This window comes from Eleginops maclovinus, chromosome 22 (assembly GCF_036324505.1).
Source record: "Eleginops maclovinus isolate JMC-PN-2008 ecotype Puerto Natales chromosome 22, JC_Emac_rtc_rv5, whole genome shotgun sequence".
NCBI classification, from domain to species: Eukaryota; Metazoa; Chordata; class Actinopteri; order Perciformes; family Eleginopidae; genus Eleginops; species Eleginops maclovinus.
The window spans coordinates 18,398,265-18,416,829 of NC_086370.1; the positions used below are offsets into that span (position 1 = coordinate 18,398,265).

The following is an 18,565-nucleotide window of genomic DNA, read 5'->3' on the forward strand; positions in this document are numbered from 1 at the left end:
ACGTGACTGTCCAGTACTAAAGATACTGTCGCTTGTGCATCTGTGGCAACCAGGGCCAGACGTCTGTCAGGTCGGGAGGACAAGGGCAAGAGTGTTTGACAGAGAAAGCAGCAGCTCAGAGAGAAACAAGTCAGGGAACTATCCTGTCCTCAGCATTACAGTTAATCCAGCTCCGGAGGAACAGCAAGTATGATGATGACCCAGGTGGAGACCACGGTGCACTATGATAACGGCTACGAGTATGAATACATGAACCAGGAGGATGATTGGGACAGGGACATGCTACTGGACCCTGCCTGGGAACTACAGCAGAGGAAAGTAAGTCATATTTCAAGCCGAGCTGTATTAACGTACCTTGTCATGAATGAAAAAGAGAAAAGTTACCCAAAGTTAAGGACAACACATTAGAAAATTATAGTTAAGTTCCAGCTGTTGATATTTTCCTAAATACTTTCCCAGTTATTTAGGTTTTCATTGTCGGACAACATAGTTTCCAAACCGCTCTGTTCGGGACTCACTTGCGACTTTGTAACGAAACGTACATCCGGTGAATAGTTCCAAAATAAATGATTCTGAATTTAACGTTTTCAGAATCTTTTCTTGGATTAAACGTGGTTTGAATAAAATAGATTATATGTTTGTCATGTGAGATACGGGAATATATTGTAGCATTTTTCTTTTTTATTTAACGGTTTTTATTTGTGTACGTGCAACGTTACGACGAAGAGCAACAGAATATGTTTTCAGACGCTATTGTCAATGAGGTTAAAAGCAGTTGTTTTTTTAACAGTTTTAAGTAACAACCGCTTTCAATTGGTTTAATGTTGACACCCTTGACACTACTTAACCCCGCATTGAAGTTCACATTTTAACAATGAAGCAACAGCATAAATTAACTTTCGTAAATCTTCCAATATAAGGTCAATCTTAGTGGGCTTACAGACCTATATCGTTAACGTGAATTATCGCAGGCAAAACAGGAAAATAAATTGCGTAGAGAAGTATTTTCTAGCAAATAATTATGTTTTTGTTGAACATTTTCTCGCACCAACTCGAATTTTCACGTGACGTTTTAGTATGAAGGACAACATTAGGTAACTTCCGGTGGGTCATAGTTAAGTGCTGCTGATTACACGGGGTTGCATGCAAGGAGAGCAGCTTGACGGACGGATGCAGTGGGTACCAGGCATGCTAACAATAGCCTTCCAGCGGCTCTCCAGACTGCTGCCTCTCCACTGATACGCGCGGAATGCGAGCTGTCAACAGATGCTTCTAACACATGATGACGCTCTTGGGATTAGAATGGACGCTGCATCTAAATTTAACCTCGGGACCAAAAGGCATTATAGTAGGGTTAATCCAGTGTCCTTGGTGCGGAATTCTTTTGTTTATAGAAACCACGCAGAAATAATGTACCAGCTCAACTCAATATAGCCTCGGCCTACCAAACTGTCATTTGGGCATAGGGATTTAAACTGCAGCTCTTTGCACAACTGGAGGCCATCAGCTCCATGCCCATAACCTCCTGTGGCCCCCACAGGGATGACAAAACTGTATTTTTGGTAACACAAGGCAGCAACCGGTCCCTAATATATACACAACAATCTTTCCACTGTTTATATTTTACTAATCATAATTTGGAGTTGCTTCTAGGAGAGTGGTTTAGTTCTTGGAACAGCTGTTCAAACGAATCAGAATTCCTAAAGCACTAATGATGGTTGCATACAGCAACATTGGTATAGGTTTTTTTTTTGTTATGGTGGGGGATGATAATGGTGTTCTGTGTCCGTCTAGCTTTTTATATACCCCTGATTGACACTATTGTTGCCACAAGGTTTATGTTTGCTTCATTAGGGGCCACTTTTAGTCGCCTTAAATCTTTTATGTAATCCAAACTGTGGTGCATTGGCCTTATTTCAAATCCTACTCCAAAAAAAGATAGCTTTCTTTCATTGGATATTAATGAGACCTTTTTGAATCTTTTAGTTGACTCTGACAGATATAATATCAGTTCACATTAATGTTTCAGAGTCTCTCTTTTAAACAGCCACTTCTCTTGTATTTTCCATCCTCCTGGTCATGGCATGCCAGCCTATGACCTAGTGAGGCCCCAAAGGCATCAGCGAGTTCAGTGACAGGGTTGGTCCTCACTGAATGTGATTCATAAATATTTTTAGCCTCAATCGTCATTGGTCTGTAGTGTTGAAGAGTGAGGTAGGGGGCTTGGAAAGTGAGCAGCAGGGGTCTGTGACTGAGTCAAATTTGGAGAACCGACAGGCCACGTTTTTTAACAAGGAGGGCAGCAGTTCAATGTCACACTCACCCTGGGGACTCACTGAGTGTGGAATGTGATGGCCTTTACTCTAAAGCCTGTAATATTCTGCTCTTGCACTGGCACCCAAAGGAAAAGCCTGAGATGCTGGCTGGGCCCCCATATACTCCCATACTGTCTACCAGTGATGTGAAGAAATCGGATTGGGAAAATTTGCTATCCTATCTAAAAGTCATCATCATTCAACCACTGACATTAAAAGTAATTTAAAAAAGAACCAGGCACTCATCGTAAAATGTGTTTTTGCCTAATGGGGAAAAAGTTAACGTTTAAACACTTTGACAAATCTCTAAATTTGTCCTTCAGGCGTGTTCAATTTATTATTTTAACATAAATAATCTTTCATAATGCTGTCATTTGTAATCCAGACCTGCCTCTCTTCATACCGTAGCATAGTAATGAGTGTGACCTGGAAGAACACTGTGATAAAGCTATCACCCTGCAGCTGTAACCAATCACATTGTAAGTGGCAAACTAGTGACAGAAAGTGATGTGAGGCGAAAAAAACTCTTTATCCACGTGACATTTTCACTTATGTTGACACGGCGTGACATTTTGACGTTTTTCCCTCCCGGTCTCTTATCATGAGGCACAGCAGAGCAGTCTAAATTTAACACCTTATATCGGTCGGAATGTGCTCTGTGGTCGGCTCCCAGCTTTCATCCGACAGTGTTGAGCGCCCGTGAACTCTTCGGCTCGCTATTGACAGACTTTTTAAAAATAGGAGAAGAAAGACAATGATCCTGTCTTAACTTGATTTACAGTATTTTAGTACCCCACCTGGAGTACATTTGGTTGTGAGCTTCGGATCTACAAGTAGAAAAAATTGAAATTGGACACTAATGGGTCACTGAAGGTTAATCCGTAAATTTAGCAGTGGACACAGAGGTTAACATTGATTTTGTATAGTCTAGGAGTGAAGACTTGTTAAGCCGTTAGCTGCCTCACTTTGTTTAGGTTTATTGCAGAGAGAAATCGACAGTGGTGGATGAAGTACTCAGATATCCTACCGAAGTAAAAGAAGCAATACTGCAGTGTAACAATACCCTGTTACTAGTACATTTCTGGCATTTAAAGCCATACTCGTATAAAGTATTAGCACCAATAAATGCTTAAATGACCTCATACAGTACATATTATGCAGAATGGCCACTCAACATTATATAACTGGATTATGATTATCACTTTAATGTTGTTAAATCATTTAAGTGTACATCATCATTTATTATTTTTCTTTTATTAGTAATCTCAATCACAAAAGTAATATGGGATTAGAATAATGTGTGAAATAAATGTTGTGAAATAAAAAGTAAAATATTTGACTCGAAAATGTAGTGATTTAAAAAGTAACATACAATGGAAATGCTCAAGTACTAATACGGCAACCTTTCACCATACCAGTACAATACATGAGTACAATACATGAGTGCATATTCATAGTTATTCCACTACTGGGAATGTCATGCTCTGTCGTGTACTGTAATACAGTAGTTGTTTTAAGTTAATTTCAATTTCAAATAGCTTTAAATAACCTGTGCCAAATGGAACTCCTTCTCCCTTTTGACCTGTAGTGGATCAGCAACGCTTCACAGGAAATGCAGAGATGTTCATGCACATAAAACTTTGCATTTCTATGATGACATTTCATTAAATCCCCTTTTAATTGACTGCTCTCTCTTCCCTGTTAGACCTTCACAGCCTGGTGTAACTCTCACCTGAGGAAAGCGGGAACTCAAATTGAAAATATTGAGGAGGACTTCAGGAATGGACTAAAACTCATGCTGCTTCTGGAAGTTATCTCCGGTGAGGTCACTAGAGGAACATATTTATTTTATAACTTCATATTTTCATTATCTTGACTTTTATTTGATAATTTTGTTTCAATTTGAGCATTCAAGGTTACATACAAAGCTGGATCCCTCATAAATGGTTTTATTTGTAGGAGAGAGGTTACCCAAGCCAGACAGAGGGAAGATGCGGTTCCATAAGATTGCTAACGTCAACAAAGCGTTGGAATACATCACGAGCAAAGGAGTGAAACTGGTGTCCATTGGTGCTGAAGGTACCCTAAACCTTCCAGTTTAATGAATATACTACAGCTATGGTCTCACAAACATAGATATTTAGAGTGATAATCAAAATGTTAATATTTACTCAAGTGCAAACCGATTTTTGCCTTTCAGAGATTGTTGACGGTAATGTAAAGATGACCCTTGGAATGATCTGGACTATCATCCTCCGCTTCGCCATCCAGGACATTTCTGTGGAAGGTGATATGATAAAATCCTACAGAATCAGAGTTTAGTTATTGTTCTGTAGACACTGTTTCACGAGTGTAGACATGTCAAACTTATACAGCGTTATATGTAACAATTCCTGTAAATTCACTATCTCCTCAGAAACATCTGCCAAGGAAGGTCTTCTTCTGTGGTGCCAGAGAAAGACTGCCCCCTACAGGAATGTCAATGTGCAAAACTTCCATGTCAGGTGAGTGTTAAAGACATAAAGTACTGTTCATTGAGTCTAAAAGTCTAGTTTGTGTGATTGATAGTTATTGGTTATCCTCTCATTGTAAACATAAGTAAAGGGATCTGAAAATCCAATAGCGTTTTTTTTGCTCAAACTCAATTCTTCCTTGGGCAGACTTTAAGCAATACAAATATCTACTTTTGAGTTTGGCATCAGCAAAATGCTGCTGCTAATTGCTGTTGTTATGCTAATTCTGGAATCCAGGTCCAGTTATTTTAGCATGTTATCTCTCTAAACTGACATGTCGGCTCTCTCTGCTCATTGGTCGGTGAAGCTGGAAGGATGGCCTGGCCTTCTGCGCCCTGATTCATAGACACAGACCCGACCTCCTCGACTACTCTAAGCTCAACAAGGTGTCGTGTGGTTTCACTCGTAACCAAGATGCTGTGTTTCAGCCCCAAAAACTAACATGACTTATTTCCACAACATTAGCATCCCTATCACAGTGTGAACTAATGCAAAGAAATACACACAACAGACTTAGAATAATGGCACTTTTTATAACATGTTGACTTCTGTTGTGAAACACTGAGGAAAACTATATCTACGACTGGAGGTGTATGTTATGAGTACAGTGTAAAGGGTTTTTATCCAGAGAAAATATCAAAATATAGCAGTTTGAACTTGCGGTTGTTAGTTGGGAATCCTGGTATTATTCATTGCTTTTTTGGCTACACTTAGGGAAATATGGAAGTGTCATATGAGTGTTGAGTATAAGCTGTTTTATGGAAGTCCAATTGTTTGTCGCAGGCAGATCAGTGTGCACTAATGTTTGCTGTGGATAAACCGTATGTTATTTTGCTAATGGCTTTAATCAACGGATGCATTTCTTCTTCACAGGACAACATTTTATCATTAGTCTCACATCACGCTTCATTAATCCAAACTAAAGCAGTTCACTGGTTACACAGTTTTAGCATTATTAGCATTCATTGATTGGTTTTTACAAATCAATGCCTATACCATTGGGCTTAATGAGGAGTTGATAAATATGCGAGCCAAGGCATGTCTAAATTGTAGTTATGATGAACCAGTGCAGAGTTGGCCTTGGTGTGTGTATTGTTTTGAGTTTAAATGCTTTTCATGGTTTCTGGGTTTAAAGGATATTTAGGATTCCCAGTGTTTGAATATAAACAGGCGAGGGCCTCAGTGAGCTGCTCATTTGCAGAGCTTATGAGCAGCTGACAGCCCTCCTTTTCTAAGGCTTCTCTCTTGCACTGCTAGGTCTGTTTTGATATAAAACCACAAAGGAGTTAAGACAGTAGAACTGTTCCTGTCCATAAGGTTTTGTTGTGATTATATTATTTTAACTCCAAATAACTCATTAATGGCCTAAACAATCAGACAGTATATTCATGAGAACGTGGATTGCTGAGCTTAAATAGGAACAGTTACTTTACCTTTGGCCAAATTTGGCTCAGTGCTGTATATGTATAGCAGGGGAACACCAAGCTCGATTACAAAGAGTGACATTTTCATTTGTTTTGGAAACAGAAGGCGTTCACTTTTCAACACACAACTCTACGGCGTGACTTGGAGTTGACCCTGAATAGTCACAGAAACATGAGCCTAGTCCTCTTCAGAGCTCAGGCTTAACTTAACCTCTGCTATTGTCCATGATGTCACATAGTGTTCCCCACTTAAAGGCTGCCAGTCCTCATAAAAGTCAGGAAGATGTCTACTAGATCGGTACTGTCATATTAATCCGTCAAATCGTGTTCTCATAGTTAGGAAAGGGCACTTGGGGAAAATATGAATGATAGGGCACACACACATAATTTACCATATCAATTTCTTTCTCCTGCTTTTTCTCATACTTTAAATCTCTTTGACATACATATTTACACACTCGACTTTCAGTTCTGCTCGTGCTGCCAGGAGACAGTTTTGCGCCAGGCAGCTGTTGAGTCTGGCTCCAGGTGAGAGCGTTTGTTAAGCTCGCAGTGTTACTGCCTGCTGAGAAAGCTCTGGTCAGGCAACACACACACACACACACACACACACACACACACACACACACACACACACACACACATAGAGGCCTTGGGGTATCCTTCTATCCATCCCTCTATCCCTCCATCCCGTCATGAATTCACCACCCTGTCCGTCCGTCTCTGTGTGTCTCTTCTCTGTGAGCAGCTGGTCCTGTCATGTAGTGTGCCAGCCCCCTACGTTTATGGAACAGCGGTACAGAGATAGGGACAATAGCAGCAGCATGATAGCATGATCCCTTTGCCTCATTGCACTCTCACTGACTGTCCCTTTAGCAGGGAGGGGTTCGCCATCAGCTGTTGGCTAAATGCACCCTTCCCACCCTTTTAAAACACTTGGTTTCTCCTGTGGAAGAAATCCATGATGTATCCTGAGGGCTGAGATGTTTTATTGGGTAATCTGTTGTTAAATTAATATACTAATTCATTCAGTTTAGTATTGGTGTCCTTCATACATTTTTAAAATCAAGTACAAACATCTGCTGGTCATTGTTGTGTACCAGTGAAGAGTTGCACTATTTCACAAAAAAAAGATCACAAGATGAATAACCATATTGGAAAATAATCAATCATTTTTTAAGGTTTTGTAGAGGTAGTCTGATAAATGAATAATGAAGATTAATGCCATTTTGAGATCAGAGTATAGATCTCCACTACTCTAACATTTTTAATTGTTTTAGTATTAATGGGAGTTTTTTAAATGGTCGTTCTCTTCAGTTTAAGTTTCTCTTTAAGTTTTTTTTATACATATCTTTTAACTTAATATAATAACACTGCAGACAGAATTTAGATCTACTTAAGCTTATTTAAAAGAAAAGCTATTAAACTAATGCGCTTGTACAGTAGGAGATCAGGGAGTCTGATGTGTCCATCATAGCACGGAGGTCAGCAGAGTGGCATTTTAAGTCCAGCATTGCTGTTCAGTGATGTAGAATTATGTTTCTTTATTTAGGATGATCCTCTGGGGAACCTGAACCTGGCTTTTGACATAGCCGAGAAACACCTGGACATTCCCAAAATGCTGGACGCAGAAGGTAATGTTTTATGAAATACATAAAATACATAATAGAAATGTACACCTATATTTCAACAATATGCTGTACTGTGATATTTTGTCTGTTTCTTTTTTTGTAATGTTAGTCTTAAAACAAAACAACAAGCTACACATGGATATGTTACTTACTTACTAATCTTCCCTCTTTTTTGCCCCTTTTTCCTCCATTTCAATGCTAAAGACATCATCAACACCCCCAAGCCCGATGAAAGAGCAATCATGACCTATGTGTCCTGTTTTTACCATGCCTTTGCTGGAGCTGAGCAGGTATAGTAGTCCAACCATCACCTTACCAACTTCTATTTTTAGTTAGCCTTAGCATATGCATTTTGAGAGTGGGTGCAAAAATAATGTTAGTTTGATTCTTGGCAATTTGACCAACACAAGTATTGCTGGGATAATGTTATTAAAGAATTTGAAAGGATCAATGGGAGCATGGCCCGCTGTGTTTCTATGCTGATGTAATTACAATTCATTGTGCCCTGTGCTCTCAGGCAGAGACTGCTGCCAACAGGATCTGTAAGGTGCTCGGTGTGAACCAGGAGAACGAGAAAATGATGGAAGAGTATGAGAGACTGGCCAGCGAGGTAAAGCAAAATTAATCCTTCAATGAAAAGATATCCTCTTTTATGATGATGACACATTGCGCAATATAATTCAGATTTTTACAAAGTAGATTAAACTTTGGAACTTTTGTAGATGAGAAAATACACCCTAAAGTTCACCCCCTTAGATGAATCTATTCCAAAAAAGAACAGATTGAAATTAAAACTGAAAATAAGTCTGTTCCTCCACTTGTGTGTCCAATCTGCTGAAACAAATCAATAATTCATCACAGTCTTCCTGACACACTGGTATTTTAGCATGCCGCATTTCTTGACTCTCCACTTATTCCCATATTTTCCTTGTGTCTCCAAGCTGCTGGAGTGGATCCGCCGCACCACTCCCTGGCTGGAGAACCGGACCCCAGAGAAGACCATGGCAGAGATGCAGCGGAAGCTGGAGGATTTCAGGGACTACAGACGCCAGCACAAGCCCCCTAAAGTGCAGGAGAAGTGCCAGCTGGAAATTAACTTCAACACCCTGCAGACCAAGTTGCGCATCAGCAATCGCCCTGCCTTCATGCCCTCAGAGGGGAAGATGGTGTCTGTAAGTCACTCTACATTTTTCCACTGCTTTTACATAAACAGACAAGACCTGTTGGTAATTGTGTTCACCATCAAGTGTTTCAGAGGTAAAACAGTCAACAGCCAACCAATATATACATATATATATATATATATATATATATATATATATATATATATATCATTTAGAATGATTTTGTTTTGTGTACAGGACATTGCCAGTGCATGGCAGGGCCTGGATCAGGCAGAGAAAGGTTATGAGGAGTGGCTCCTCACAGAGATCCATAGGTTGGAGAGGCTGGACCATCTGGCTGAAAAGTTTCGCCAAAAAGCCACCAACCATGAGAACTGGGCCAGCGGTCAGTTGAAGTTCACCATTTCAGCCTTTTAACTGCATGCTTGCTTTTCTATTAATGTCTTACTGCAGCACAACACTACAGCGTAACTACGTTCAAACTTCAACTCTGAAATGGGCGATTTTGATATCCGGTGCCAGGTCCGTTTCAGGTCCGTTTCAGGTCCGTTTCAGGTCAGGTCCTATCAACTTGTAATGAAACCGTCAACGCGGACTTCAGCAGCCTCTATGTATAAGACAGCGTGCTGCGTGAGCCTTCATGTGATTAGATTATGTTTTACCAAGCGGGTCAGTTCGGGACTGTGACCAGTTCACACTGATTTTGTAATTATTGAACAGCCAAACCAAAACATTTGATCGGAGCGATAAATCAGAATTGAGCCTTGAGGCTTACAGTGTTAACTTATCCTAGGTCTACGGTCCATGATTATCTGTTTATTTGTAAGCCTTGGCCTCTGTATTCCTGCTTCTCTGACTGCTTTTCAGTTTTCAAGTGTTTCCACTAACCCTGGGGTTTGTTTAGACTTGTTCCTTATTAGAATTGATTGAAGGTTTTATATTCTGTCCCATGCAATCAGCCTGTAGTGGACTGCAACAGGTCATGTTCTCCATCTGCAATGACCAAATAGGGCCTGTGTTTAGACCTAACCCACTAATCATCTTGTTGTTCCCCTCTTACCTCATTTCTTTCTCTGTCTCTTTGCATATGTGTGATATTCAGGTAAAGAACTGATCCTCTCCCTGAACGACTATGAAACAGCCACCCTGATTGAAATCAAAGCATTGCTTCGAAAACACGAGGCCTTTGAGAGTGACTTGGCAGCTCACCAGGACAGAGTGGAGCAGATTGCAGCCATTGCACAGGAACTGAAGTACGTACTCCCTAAAGCAGACGTTTGCAGTCATGTGTCGAATTAAGCCCAGGAGTATGTTTTCAAGTCTGCCAAACACAATGCCACCAAGGGGAGGCAGGGGGCAGATAACAAAATCAACTAGTGCGATACCATTTTGTGTTTCTCTCTTTTAAATTGTTTTTTAATAACATGTATGGTATAACCTAGAGGGCTGAATTTCTAGAAAGATTATTCATGACAAGCAACAAATGACAACAAAACACTGCTTTCACACAGGAAATGCTTCGCTTCAATGGTATTACGAATATGTCACATTATCTCAAAAGAAGGTGGGATGTAGTTCACATGCTCGGTGTATTTGAACTTGAGTCTGATATTTTATAACCCTTTTAATCAGTTTTTGTTCTTTTAGTTTGGTGTCTAAATGGCTGGGGAACTATAACACCATAAAGCTCTTTTCCACAATTGAAATGAACAACTGTTGATGCTTTGTTTTTCCAGTGAGCTAGACTACCATGACGTGGCTGCTGTAAACCAGCGCTGCCAGAGCATTTGTGACTTGTGGGACAAGCTGGGAACCCTGACTCAGAAGAGGAGAGAAGCACTCGAGGTGAGAGGACCAACTCTGCTCTCTTTTTAAATTATTTTTTGTGAGGTTAATGTTTTCACATATCTTAGGATAAGTTCATAAATCTCCACAAGAGTGCGCTAATGTTCCACACAGACCCCAATAGTTGCAGAATCCAAAACCAGCTTAATCAAAATGTCAGTGTAATCATATTTGGATGTCTGTCAATGACATTTGAACAATGAAGACATGACTGATTGATGAGGAGAGTATCCCCTTCTAAAATCCCTGACCTAGATAGGATGGTTAAACTGGAGGGTGTAAGGGATAAAGGAGAGATAGATGTAAGAGTCCTGTCCAGGAAGTGATTGGCCGAGATCCACTTCCTACGATCCGTGCTGGCCATCCCGACCCGCAAATGTGTGAGGCCCCTGGAAAAGAGCCAAGGATTAAGTGTGAATGACAGGGACAGAGGTCTGTTTTCTGTCATTTCCCACACCCCAACACCCACTGTATGCGGAGGGGAGGGATTTTGTCAGGAACAACGAAGCCAGAGTTAGGGGTCAATGAAGCCATACAAATGTTATGCACCCTCGGATTAGTCATTAAAACAGGTGATGGGATTTTTTTCTGGGGTTTGTATGTGAGATTTGATGAGGATGACTTCTCCTTAGTTCAAGGCAGACTCGATGCTGAGCTATAGGTTGGATGTTTTCAGGGTTTATAAATAAACAAACCAGACTTGTGATATCTTGTAATCCCCTCAGCGGACAGAAAAGCTGCTGGAGACGATTGATCAGTTGTTCATAGAGTTTGCCAAGAGGTTGGCTCCGTTCAACAACTGGATGGAGGGAGCCATGGAGGATCTGCAGGACATGTTCATAGTGCATACTATTGAAGAGGTTCAGGTAGGTTCTTTCATTTCACAACATTTGTGCAATTAAAAATGTCATTTAAAGTTAACCTGCTCACAATTATACTATGATCATGTTTGGAGATTCAATGTTCTATAATGAGTAATGTCGGTATACCTGTCACACCAAAATACAACCACATAATATTATCACTCTTGGCAAAAATTGAAATTTTAATAAAATGAAGGACTTCCCTTTTTTCTTTCCAGAGTTTAATCGCAGCTCATGAGCAGTTCAAAGCTACTCTACCCGAGGCGGATGCAGAGAGACAGGCACTGTTGGGAATCCACAATGAAGTTCAGAAAATCTCCCAGAGCTATGGGATAAAGGCTAACATTGTCAACCCATATAGCACCCTCACAACTGAGGACCTTATCGACAAGTGGGACAAGGTAGTTACAGCTTCAATACTCACTGACAGACTCATATCAAGGAATGAAGTCATTATGGAGATAGCGGCTGTCCAGCCTTTTAAGAAACATGAATTATGAAAAGGAGTGCAATATCTACATTTCTTCATGAAGTCAAGAAGTGCTGCATTAAAGTTTTATTACTGAGCTAAAGGACTTTATAAGACATAGTACTAGCATGTTTCAGGGGAAGCCGGCTTCTTGCCATTAAGACCTTTGCGTGTGCATGCATGTGTTTTGTAGGTGAAGAAGCTGGTTCCTCAGAGAGATGGTGCCCTCCAGGAAGAGATGGCACGTCAGCATGCCAATGAAAGGCTGAGACGACAGTTTGCTGCCCAGGCTAATCTCATTGGACCTTGGATTCAAACCAGGATGGAGGTCAGACATACAGGCTTCATTGGAAATTTGACAGTCATCTCCATCTAATCAAATAAAGACCTAAAATGGAACATGATTTCATTCAAAAGCATTGTACCATGGGTGTGGCTGCCCAGATATTGATAATTGAATACTGTAGAGTATTATTACAGTACACATAAAATATTTCATCAAATGCTATATGTCCTGACAGAATGCACTTTAGACAAAGGCTGGCAACACCTGCCGTATTAGTGAGCATTGCACAATCTAAATTAGTCCAAATATTAAGTCAACCTTGTTGGGTGTGCTACAGGAAATTGGGCGCTGCTCTCTTGAGATAGGAGGCACCCTGGAGGACCAGATGACCCAGCTGAAGCAGTCTGAGCACGTCATTGTTGCTTACAAGCCCAACGTGGACAAGTTGGAAGGAGACCACCAGCTTATCCAAGAGTCCCTGGTGTTTGATAACAAACACACCAATTACACCATGGAGGTACGAGGCATTGGCAAACAGTGTTATGAGACTGTGCATGGACATGAACACTGCATGGATACCAGGGTTGACTAATGTCAATAATCTTGCGGGACGATAAGTATAATGCCATACTGTAAGCTAAGCGATATCTTGCTTTTTTTCACTTTAATGCAGAACACTGGGATCACAATTTGCATTTATGGAAGTCCCTGTAGAACTCAACATCATAGCCATACTTTCTGAGCAGTCTGAATAACATTTGCCTGTATCAGTGTGCCAAAAGGCTTTGAGGTTTCTTTGGGTAAATACAGTTGTGGAAATGCAAAAATGCAAAAGTGATTCTTGCATACAGTCTATTAATACGGTATCACAAAACATAATATCGGTGATAATATCCCCTAACAAAAACTGATGCGTAACGCATAAATAAACCTGAATTTAGATATCCAGTTTTAAAACCTTTTCCCGACTGCTCAAGGTGTGTCTTCTCTGTGTTAACACGTCTGCTCTGTCACCAAATCAACAGCATATCCGTGTCGGGTGGGAGCTGCTCCTCACGACTATCGCCCGCACCATCAACGAGATCGAGACCCAGATCCTCACCCGGGATGCCAAAGGAATCAGCCAGCAGCAGATGAAAGAGTTCAGATCCTCTTTCAACCACTTTGACAGGGTACAGCTTTCTACTATTTCGCATAACTGCAGTCTGTTTTTGGGCCATTTTGAGTGACTGATTTGAAGCAATCAGAGCGATTCAGAAGCCGAGCAGGAGGTTGTGGTGGGAGCCCTATATTTAGAGGTTGCCCTGTGGCTTTTATTCAAGCTACATCAGAACTGTAGGAATTTCACAGCTCGACAGACTGACTGACTGCGTCTCACCATCATGGAGTAACAGCATGGATAATACGTGACAAACACAAAGTTAAAGAAACTTGCTGTGTACTGATGTCCCAGATAACAAAATGTTGTGTCTATGTTTACAACTTCCACATGCAGTTAAAGTGTGTGCATCACAATATATGATTTCATATATTTACTCAGTTTAGAAGCTCTCATTTATCATGACATTTTGCTAAAAGTTGAAAGAATTCCAATGTATTTTACAACGAAAATGTAAAGAAATTCTGCTTGTTCGTGTCAAATTTGGAAAAGGTTTAGCAGGTCCTTTGGATTTGTTCTTACAATATCTTTGGCTATATTGAAAATCATGTATTGTTATGATGCATTCCTTCTCTTATCTCTCCTACTTCCTTTTTTTTCCAAACCTAAAATGTGGCTTTGGATTGTAGAAGAAGAATGGAGCAATGGAGACTGATGACTTTAGAGCCTGCCTCATCTCTATGGGTTATGACTTGGTAAGACATTTTAAACGTGTTATTTTGTCTGTATTTCACACAAATATAGTTTGATATCTTCTCATTCTCCATCGTTGTGTTTCACAGGGTGAGGTGGAGTTTGCCCGTATAATGATCCTGGTGGACCCCAACGGTACTGGAAACGTCTCTTTCCAGTCTTTCATAGACTTTATGACCAGAGAGACTGCTGACACGGACACTGCTGAGCAGGTTGTGGCGTCCTTCCGCATCCTGGCAACTGACAAGGTATGTGTGTGTATGTGTTAGAGTGGCTTACTGGCAGATATTCTTAGGCAACACTAATCTATTCCAGGTATTATTTCCAAGTATTTGTCATGCCATGTTGATTTATGATGTACAATTTTGTTCATGAGCTCAAAATGGAAAAGGGCGGAGATTGTAGCAATTTTAGGCTTCACAGAACAGCCATAGGACACAAGAAGACATGGCAAAATCAGAGGCAGCTAAAAAAGGCAGGTGTGGAGGCGAATAAGCAGGATCGCATAAATAAAACAGCAGGAGATGTTAGCCTTTCATTAAAAAAAAGGAGAGATGAGCAATATGTTCTCGGTATTGGCATGAATGTTTGCAGAAACATTCCTGAAGTACATTTTGTCTCAACAGCCATACATACTAGTGGAGGAGCTGAGGAGAGAACTTCCCCCTGAGCAAGCAGAGTATTGCATCATGAGGATGCCACCATACGCTGGCTCTGGAGCACCACCAGGGGCACTGGACTACACCGCCTTCTCCACTGCCCTGTATGGGGAGAGCGACCTTTAACTGACTAAAAAACACCTTTCACCTACTGACCATGTACCTAACCAGCCCCTCCCTACCTATCATCCATCTCGATGAAGTTAAAGAATCTATAAGAAAGTTGGATCAAATATGTTGAATTAAATATGTTTGTGACCATCCCCAGTTTTTGATTAGTTGGTTTTTTTTTACATTTGACTGTCTACAATCATGCTGAGCATTGTCAAATGTCTTGGCAATCTTTTTTCTGTCCTCTTGGATAAAAATTGACCCCTAAACAAATAAGAATTTCCATGTTTAAATTATATTTTGAGAAAAAATGGATTGTATATTTTATCTTGTGTGTTATGGTGTTTGTGCAAAAACTAAGGTTCTGTTATTAAGAGAAATGTAAGCATCAGAAATACAGATCACTAGAACATAGGCGTCTTTATGTCCCGATTCGCCTAGCAGTGTCTTGTAGTGTTTGATGTTTCCTCCCAGTGCCTTTGTTTTGGGAATACAATCTTCTGATTACACGTTTTGAGTTGCTTTAAAGTGAATTACTGTTTACTAAAGCAATTTCAGACCTCCTGCCATCCAACAATAAACAGTGTTCAAAATGGGTTCCCAAAAGTCTAAAAATACAAAGTATAAACAAAGGGAAAATGGGAAACCACAAGAATGCAAAAGTAAATGTTTACAATTGCTCAGTGGTTTAAAGGCAGAGAACGCAGGATGATTAAATGTGCATTATTCATGGTTATTGTGTAAGAATTGAAACATTTTCTGAGGGAGCAACACATATGTTAATGCTTATGTGCCAACAAATGTACAAGAAACTGCAAAAACAAATTCACAAATAAGAAAATAAAGATTGAATAACGCTCAACAGGTCCAGTCCTTTTTTGATAGTAGTATTAATTGAAAGCCTTCAGAGATTCACTGTCCTGTTTATAATTTTGCTATGAGCTGAAAGCTGTAAGAAAGGATCCTGTCTGCATTTTCGCTTTATCATACATATGGGGCATGGCTAATGTACTGTATAGCACTCATAGCAATATTTTTGAAATGTGTTTAAGATGATTTAAACACACTTTTTATGAACTATTGGATCTCATTGTTGACATTTCTATATGTTCTATGCAGCCAAAGTCATTTTGCTGACATTTTTCTGTATTTCCCCAGCTTTCTCTAGAAGCATGGAAGTATTTTAAAGCAAGTTTTGGCTTAAAGCAACTCCATATTTAGCCAGCTTTGTGTTTTACTTGTGTGTGCTGAATTGTTTCCCAATTATCCTTTCTGGACAAATTTAAGTAAATATACCAGCTAAATCCTGGTTGGTCCATATTATACAATATTTTGGCTATGTTACCTTCCCATATACTCACATTCTATACCTTTTGAGAATAAAATAAAGACATTTAAATAATTGTCATACTGTAATGCACAATTGAAGTCTTTAAAAAAACAGAAATGGCAATTATTTAAACATATTCTGGTCATAATTGCTCATTGCTCATAACACATCATACTAGACAAATAACGTTCTTATAAATATCATGTTACGCTTTGATTGAAATATATTGTGTGTTTGATTTCACGCTCATTGGCATTTTGTGAATCATGCAAAAGTGCTAAAATACTATGGAAGTTACTGTATCAAAGTGATGGAATACTGTGTGAAAAGGGTCATTTGCCACTTCACACAAACTGAACCCAAGCACTGAAGCACACACTTAAAAAAAAACTCAATTGAGGGAAAGCAATCTACTTTAAACGAAAAGTATACCGTTACTGTCACAAGAAAGAAAGCTTTTATTTGTTTTATTTGGTAACAAAAAATAAAGAGATACTCAGACAGTACTACCAACATGAAGGAATAAAAAATGTATATATATATATTTTAAAAAAAGTTTGTGACAAATCAAACTGTACATTTCAATGAAATGATGAAGAGTCCTGTCTCTCATTCTGAAATGTTACCAAATTGGAAATATTAAAAGCCACATGCAAAAGGCTGGAACATGCTGTCACACCTGAACTGGAGAGTGAAAGTGTAAAAAGGGGGAGATAGAGGGGATGACACAAAAAATAGGGAGCACAGGCCGGATTCAAACCAATTTTAATACAAAAACAAGCATTAGAAAGTGTTGTATAGTCTATATCGGACAGTAGTAATTGTACATCAGGTGTGGTTATGGTTTTACTTGTTAGTAAAGTAGTGATTATTCCATCGCATCTTTTGAAGCTGCATTTACTCCTTCCTCATTCCTGTTTGATGTAGAAGCTTTTCGTAAAGCATTACTTCTCAACTGAAATCAGGAGGTCAGGTCAGTGAATCTCAAAATTCAAAAGTCTTCTCTCTCAGCAGAGCATGAATGTGGTCAGAAATGTCAGGGCAATAAACCTATTACATTATCCAATATCTTGGAAGTGGGACTTTGATGCCAGGATGGTGTAAAGGAAATGTCATGTTACTGAAATGGGCTTGGGTCCTCTGGGGATAATGAAACCCTAACTGAATAGTATTGTATTTATAGCCCATTAGATTTAGATATATTTTGAGAGCAAATGGAACTTTTGTTCTAATGGTGTGCTAAGTAGATACAAGTGGGGGGTTACCATACACAAGATTAGTATTATTCCCCCTGGGTACCATTAATATCCATCTATTCGTTTCCCACAATGGAATAAAGCATCATTGAAGTGAAAGTAATGACTAGATAATGTGTCTGGGAGAAATGTTGAGGGGTTGTTAAAACCCAGCAGGAATAACCCGCTTAATATTTGAATATGGCAAATTCTTTCATTTCATATGAACTTTTTCGAATAACTTCCAAGATGTTTCCTTTGCGGATATTTAGTGGCCAACCAATTATGGGGAAAATCGAGACAGTTATTAGCTTTTATGTTTTTAAAGCTAATAGACAATTAAAAAAAACTTATTCCAGTCAAAGTAGTTTGTTAAACTTGCAAAAAAGTGAGTTGTCTACTGACAAACATAACAGAGTCATGGCCTGGAGAAGTGTACATCTCAAGACAGGCACATAAACATACCAGTTTATTATGACTAGTAGTGACTTTATTGCTTTCACTTGAATCCAAAAAATATAAAAGAGTCTACTCTATTCCTTAGTGGGGAGTTCTACTCAAACAACAACACTTCTGGGATATTGAGTAGGATGTTGAGTATTATCCCAAATCCCAAATGAGTGGATGTACATCCCTTGCAAGTCTGGAAGACAGTACACTTGTGGAAGTGTGTAAATACTACAGGACTGGAACTGCATCCTTCTTCACTTGACATTAAGCCCTCCCGCCAAAATAGCAATTGGGTAAAAAAAAAAAAAAAGAAAAAAAAAAAATGGCGTCACCGGAGTGGGACAGACTCCGCCCTTACATGAACACCTTCTCACTACTTATTTTGCAAGTCCTCCTCCTCCATTCAGTGACAGTAATGATATTCAAGTCAGTCTAATGTGGTTACTTTTGTTCCAATA

General features: G+C 39.6%; 1 protein-coding gene across 1 annotated transcript; it reads left to right on the plus strand.

Annotated features, from left to right (window-relative positions):
• Positions 1-48: 48 nt before the first annotated feature.
• Positions 49-15,954, plus strand: actn2b (actinin, alpha 2b). Its single transcript, XM_063874867.1, has 21 exons — positions 49-318; positions 4,021-4,135; positions 4,275-4,394; positions 4,516-4,602; positions 4,732-4,819; positions 5,136-5,214; positions 7,805-7,886; positions 8,088-8,173; positions 8,401-8,493; positions 8,825-9,055; positions 9,245-9,392; positions 10,110-10,260; positions 10,744-10,852; positions 11,578-11,718; positions 11,934-12,116; positions 12,378-12,512; positions 12,808-12,987; positions 13,496-13,642; positions 14,259-14,324; positions 14,412-14,570; positions 14,949-15,954. Exons 1-21 carry the CDS (start codon positions 190-192, stop codon positions 15,105-15,107), a joined length of 2,688 nt encoding a protein of 895 aa, XP_063730937.1. The 5' UTR covers positions 49-189; the 3' UTR covers positions 15,108-15,954.
• The last annotated feature ends 2,611 nt before the right edge of the window (positions 15,955-18,565 follow it).